At 47.6% G+C, this 6779-nt stretch overlaps 1 protein-coding gene across 1 annotated transcript in view; it reads left to right on the top strand.

Moving 5' to 3' along the window:
- The first annotated feature begins 1628 nt into the window (after positions 1–1628).
- The window catches only part of zbtb7a (zinc finger and BTB domain containing 7a), a 9347-nt gene continuing 4196 nt past the window's right edge, over positions 1629–6779 (top strand). Inside the window, exons 1-3 of the mRNA XM_030784756.1 lie at positions 1629–1661; positions 5234–5770; positions 6045–6779. The exon at positions 6045–6779 is cut by the window's right edge and continues 110 nt beyond it. Coding sequence (XP_030640616.1) covers positions 1629–1661; positions 5234–5770; positions 6045–6779 — 1305 coding nt within the window. The remainder of the gene's footprint in view (positions 1662–5233; positions 5771–6044) is intronic.

Here is a 6779-nt window from a genome sequence, read left to right as displayed (position 1 = left end):
GCCTCACAAGTCCGGCTTTATCAGTCACTCACCCACTTCCTGCTCACTCTCCAAATCCACCAATCAGGTTTCCACCCTGCCCTGGCTCTAGTGAGTCATTCCCAGTGACTGCTAAAAGCCCTGTTCTTCTTGGAACTGCCCCCCCCCCCCCCCCCTCCGCCGCCGCTTCCGATTATCCCCTACTATCCTCTGCATCCTAACCTTGAACCCCCGATGTCTCCTGAACACCGTCGTTTCCCCTTCCCTCACACTCCTGTGCCAACGAATCATACACTCACGCACAAAAACAAACACACGTTCACGCAAACATGTCCGAAGAGACACGCGCGCGCGCGTGCACGTAAACACGCGTTAGGGAACAGGTGTACAAACAGGCCGATGAGTACACACAAAAACACATGCATACATACGAAACAACGCAAACTCTCCAAGAGAAGATGCATAGCCAGAGACTACTTAGTGCTGTATGGTTTTTCCTAGTTTGTGTGCGTGCGTGTGTGTGTGTGTGTCTCTAAGCTGTGTGTGGCTAATGTAAAATACGTTTGCTCACATATGTGCAAGTAATCCCAATTAACTCTCTTCAAGGATATTTGTTTGTTTCTCTGTCTCTGTCTCCCTCTCTCTCTCTCTGTCTCGCTCTCCTTCTTTCTCCCAGCAGCCTGCAAGGGTGCTTGAACCCAAATATATTGTTTAAAACAAACAAACAAACAAACAAACAAATAGAAAAGCGACAGGACTAATCGACTTTTCCCCGTCCAAACCCCTCATGTTGTCTACGGTTAATGACAGGAATCGGGTCATTCCTGGAACGGCTCAGATTAAGAATTGTCATTTTGAGGGATCAGGTTTCAGATAACTGTAATAAAGCACAATCAGATATGCTGCTTTGGATCTGTCGCAGGATAATGACAGGTTGAGAGATGTCTTAGAATCGGCGACTGGTAATGTGTAATTGAGATAAGGTTAATGTGAGGTTACTGGCAAATGTTATTGTCTTGGAATATGTCAGCTTTATTTACAGTTTATTTACGCAAAAGAATATATTAGGCAGATTTACGCATTTTTATATTTAAATATACCTATTTTTCCCCCTCTATCTAATTATTCAAATAAATAGTCACAAACTATTCATATTTACAAACCTTAACGGATAAGCAAGTACTTCTTTGCAATTTTTCATCAAAACAAAATAAAAAATAATCCTGTTATTGTCGTGTTAACATACTCAGGTTATTAAGGACCACCTAATCTTAAAGCTGCCCCCTTTAGACCCTGTTCCTCTCCACGGATCAGATCAGTGTCCATTCTAAACGACTCAAATGAACTTGATGTTCAGCCGGCAGAGTTGGAGCTTCCCCGAAATCTAATCTGGCTAGCTTGCTCCCGTGACCGTTGGCTCGGTAGTGGAGGATTGGTTGGTCGTGGGGGGGGGGGGGGGGGGGGTTGGGGTGTTATGAGTGAGATGTGCAATAAGTTAGTGGTTTGACTTGCAAAGCAGTGGCCCTTTGTGTGTCTGTGTGTGTGTGGCCCTGTAGCCTGAAGAGGACTTGTGAGGTCCTGCAGGGATATGAGACTCTGCAACAGTGGCATGGCCTCTGTCACCCAGAGCCATGAATTAGTGATGAGAAATGTTTGGTGCCATGAGAAGGTGTCAGGATCAGGTTTGGTTGCTGGGTGTCCCTCTCTCTCTCTCTCTCTCCTCTACCCCCCCCCCCCCCCTCTCATTGTATATCTCTACTAAGCAGGAACCTGTATGGCATTTCTGCGGTGTTCTGAAGTTTAGCAGGACTTTTTCTTGTGGAGAAGTCTTTCTTACTCTGTCTGCCCCCTTCAGCCTGATTAGCCGAATCCTCTCTGAGTCCCAGATGTCATTATAAGGCACATTTTTTTGTCATGGTAGCGGGCGTAAAAAAAAAAAAAAAAAAAAAAAGTTTTGAAGTTTTCGAGTTTATGATCATGCTAAGACTCTCTCTCTCTCTGTCTCTCTCTCTCTCTTTCTCTCTCACTCTCTCCCTCTCTCTGTCTCTCTCTCTCTTTTTTTTTTTGAGGATCTCTGTGGCTTCTCCTCACCCACTGCCTGGGGTTTTTGTCAGTTAGCTCTTGTCACTTGCTTTGGTATTAGGGTATTCAAATTAGAGGTGAGGGAGGGTTAGATAAAAGCCCCTGACATGCTGGGGGAGGGGGAGGTGGGGGTGTCTTGACTTCTCTGGAAAGACAAAAGGAAGCTGTGACTGTACACAGGTACCTGTCAGCGCGGTACAGAAAGCGCCGGAGGGGCCCAGCTCAAAAGCTTAAGCATCCGACATAAGCTAATCAAAAGTTACCTCATAGCACGACTAAATATTTACCCGAGTGACAACATCCGGGTCAGGGAATATCACACAAGAAAATCTTTATTGTTGTCAATATTTTTCCTCACGGTCGGAGGTTGATTTCATTCGATGCCCTTTGACGGTTTGAGTTTGTATCTGTTCTCTAGGACAGAGTGTATAATCCGGCCGCAGAGGAAGGCTGGTTTTGTGCGTGTGTGTGTGCCAGTGTGTGTGTGTGTGTGTGTTTTCCCTCAGTGCTTTTACCTAATCTCGACCTGCTCTGTGTCCTGACACGGTGCCAGCTCTTGAGGCGTGGAGCAAGGCCGTTGGAGAGAAGGTGTGTCCAGAGTGTGTCTGCCCAGGTTAAACAGGTCTGGCACACATACCACGGAGGTTCGGTCTAAAGGAATGTCATTCAAACGCATTGGTCCTATAGAGACAATAATCCCCCCCCTTTCAGCCCTACCCCCTGCTGGGTGGCCTGGCAGATGGAGAAGGGGGGGGTAGCTGTGTGTGTGTGTGTGTGTGTATGTGTGTGTGTTTAGTACAAATGGAGGGAGGGTTTGCTTCCCCCACCTCTAAACCTCCCACCCAGCTGCCCCCACCCCCCTACCCCTCAACAGGCAGCAGCCGATCATTTAATCTCCCCCCTCTCACACGTGCACTAGGGGACAGCCTTTCCTGAAACTTGGCACATACAACAGGGTGGGGTAACCGGCTCAGACCGGATTGACAACCTCCCGTTTTAATACCATTCCCTCACCGCCCGTGTCCTCCTCCACCACCCCTACCACCTCCTCCTCCTCCTCCTCCTCCTCTTCCTCCAGTGGGTTTTTTCCACTCGGCCTGCAACCCCCCCACTCACACTCCAAGTCCCCTCCCTCTCTGACTCTCTCTCTCTCTCTCTGTCTTTCTGCCCTTTACATGCTACAGTGTACATAATGCTTCATGGCCTCCATGTATACAGACACACACACACACTACCCACACATACAGTTTCTCGCCTCATTGCTCTCTCCACCTCTTTCCATCCTTTCTTCCCCTCAACCTGCCCTTCACTCACTCTCTCTCTCTCTCTCTCTCTCTCTCTCACTGACTTGGACTTGCTGTACCCTTATACCTGGTTCTGTCTTCACTAGTCAACACATTAAACTGTTTGTGGCCATTTAGTCCTCAACAATGTCTGTCAGTCAGCAACTAGAGCTAGCTATTGTCATACAGAATAATAAGGTTATATGAATGAATACAGTTATGTTACAGTTCTGTCATACTGTTATGCAGTTAGACAGATATTGTCTCTCTCTCTCTCTCTCTTTCTCTAGCTACCTAGCTGCCTAGCTAGTTAGCTGCTAGGCTAACTGTCAAACTATTTATCCATCTGCATAACCAGCTAGTTTGCTAGTTAGCTACATAGGTAAATATAGTTTAATGCAGTTACAGTTTAAAAGCAATTGAAGTCAGTCTATTATGTCAGCACCTGGCACTTGAAGTCACTGTTGTATTGTCAGTGAAGTTTACTGTGGTCTGATAGCAAAAGAAATATGAGACATACAGTGACTGTAAAAAGTCTTGTGATGATCAGTGGTTGCAACGTGTTTAACTGACGTGACTACATATGAAAAAAACATTGTGCACTGTGTGCTAAGTATCTATTGTTTCTGATTAGTATTTTCTTAGGTACTGTTGATTACAATAGTTCAGACTATAGTCCTACAGGTACGATCTGTTCTGATCTGCATGAATAAAGTTGTGTGACAACCAGTTTGAAAATAAGCTTCTGAATGTCTTTCTTTCTTTCTTTCTTTCTTTCTTTCTTTCTTTCACTGAAGTTTACATCAATAAACTGAGTCAAAATTGTCAAGAGTTATATCAAACTCAAACTGTTATGTCAGATATTGCTGTCTTTTTGTGGTGATGAGGAGATAAAGTTCAGTGTTATAGAAATCTGCAGTTTGGAATCCTCTTTGCGTGACATAAAAGCGTTGACTTCTATCTGTAGAAAACCAAATCAATGAATGAAAACAGAAACTGGACCTAGTTAATGTCCTGTTTAAGGTCCCAGCTCTCTACTGGTTATCATACTCTTCACGCTTAAATGGTCTGAAGTTTTCTTTTGTTTGTTTGTTTGTTTGTTTTTATAATAACAATAAACCTCAATACAATCAACAGGCCACATGCCCGTGAGTTTTTAAGCGTGTTTTTAGAAATCCTTCGCCAGGGCGTGTGTGTGATAAGGGCAGTCGGTGGATGTCTATCTGATTCGCTGTGGAATTACATTTGCATGGACTATTCGGCAGTTTGGTTACTTAATGAGAGTTGAGTTTGTTGGAAATCATTCGGTTGGTGGTTCTCCTCCCATGTAAGTAGAGAAAGGAGTTTTTCCAATTCTTTTCTTTTGGTCATAATGTGCCCCGGGAGTACTGTATCATAGACACTTTTGGGTCTCAAGTCCTCAGACAACTCCATTTTGTAATTTTATGGCAATAACTTGCATGCCTATTTTGTTATGTGTTTGTTGTACGTGTTCAGACACAACTAAAGCCTTGCAGTCTTTGTTTGTTGAATTTCTTCCTCAGTCTTAAGTATAACATCATATGATCGGGATCACATGTTTTTATTACTATGTCTTTCTGTTTCTTTTTCTGTTTGGAACCAACTCTCTGGGTGTTTTATTCAATAGTAATGCGTACGCCCCTTTCTGATTGACTAAGAACGCCTACTTCCCTTCTGGAGTGGTCAATAACACACAAACATAAACAAAACTAAAAAAAACTAAACAAAACATAGTATTATGCTAAATATTACTGCCTGCTCCACTTTTTGACTACGTCACATTTCTGTTCCGAGTAACATTACTTTACGAACCTTTTGTTCTGTACCCTGATCTGTTTAATAACATCTCCTATTCCCGCCTCTCACAGACAGGCAGACGGACAGACGGCAGGACGGACACGCGGGCGGCGGCTGTGATTGGCGGCTCGGCGGCAGGCTGGTGGAAGATGTCGTCGGGGGCCGGCGGGAGGGGGGGTCGTCAGGTTCGGTCGTGCCGGGGGGCGGGAGAGGCAGAGGAGGGCCCGTTGGGTATCCCGTTTCCCGAGCACAGCGCCGACATCCTGGGCGCCTTGAACAAGCAGCGTCAGAGCGGGATGCTGTGCGACGTCCTCCTGGTGGCGCAGGAGCAGGAGTTTCCGGCTCACCGCTCCGTCTTGGCCTCCTGCAGCTCCTACTTCCACAAGCTCTTCACTTCCGGCCTGGCCGCCGACAGACAGAGCGTCTACGCCATCGACTTTGTGCCGGCGGAGACGCTGGCCGCCCTGTTGGACTTTGCCTACACGGCCACTCTAACCGTCAGCCACAGCAGTGTCACGGACATCCTGAGAGCCGCCCGCGTGCTGGAGATCTCGCCCGTCCAAGACGTCTGCACACACCTACTGGACACCAAAGTGCTCTCCCCGCCGGTGGGTATTAGCATCTCTGCAAACACATGCGCATATTTTTTGCAAGTACAAGTGGTAGTCCATTTTAAGATGGAAGTTTCACTCTGAAGCTCACACTTTCAAACTCAAATGTCACTTTCTCAAAAAGTACTGTAAGAAGCTTGTATCATGTCAGAGAGCTTTTGTTCTGCCTACCCACACTGATAGGAGAGACTGCTTTGCTTCAGATTTGCAAAAGGCTTAAACAAAACACGAATTAAAGGTCGAATGCCTGTTTGCTTGTTGTGTGGTCTAGGCGGGCAGTGAGCAAGATGAAAAAGAAAATGAGGAGGGTGAGGAGAGATCGAGGAGCAGAGGAGGAGGAGAGCAGGAGATCCGGTTGCGAGCCCACGAGTATCTGGAGTTCTTCCAGCGGGGGGCGCACTGGGGCGGCAGCAGCTGCAGCACGCCAGAGCTCAGGGACACGCCCACACACCTGCACTTTAGCCAACGCAATGGCACTAGCAGTAACGGCACCGCAGCCGCGAGCGTAGCCAAGTACTACTCCCCTCTGGCCCACGCTCTAGCCCAACCGCCCAGGCCGGAACACGAAGACGAGGACCCAGATGAGGAGGAGGATCGGGACGGGACACCAGCTGACCCCAGGGACGTTTTGGGATGGGCACACCGGGGCAACGGGGCTGAATCGCTAAACCCTTCGTACACCCCTGCCCAAAACGGACACTTCTACCAGGAGGTGGGCAGTGAGGCGGACCCAGCGTCGGAGGTGGCGTCGGAGTCCGGGCGCGGCTCGGCCAGCGCCCTTCTTCAGCAGATGATGGAATCGATCGAAAGGCAAAAGGAGGAGGGGGAGAGGGAGGAGCCAGACGTGGAGTTTTACTTGAAGTACTTTAACAGTGTGCAGCACGAGGAAGCTGCCCACACGGCGGTGTCACAGGGTTTGCTGTGGTCGACGCGAGGAGGCAGCAATCAGACCAGCGGAGCGGTCAGCGGAGAGAGGAAAATGAGATCGAAAGCGTTTCAGAAGTGC

This window comes from Chanos chanos, chromosome 9, assembly GCF_902362185.1.
Source record: "Chanos chanos chromosome 9, fChaCha1.1, whole genome shotgun sequence".
NCBI lineage: Eukaryota > Metazoa > Chordata > Actinopteri > Gonorynchiformes > Chanidae > Chanos > Chanos chanos.
This window is presented reverse-complemented; position numbering and strand designations above follow the sequence as displayed.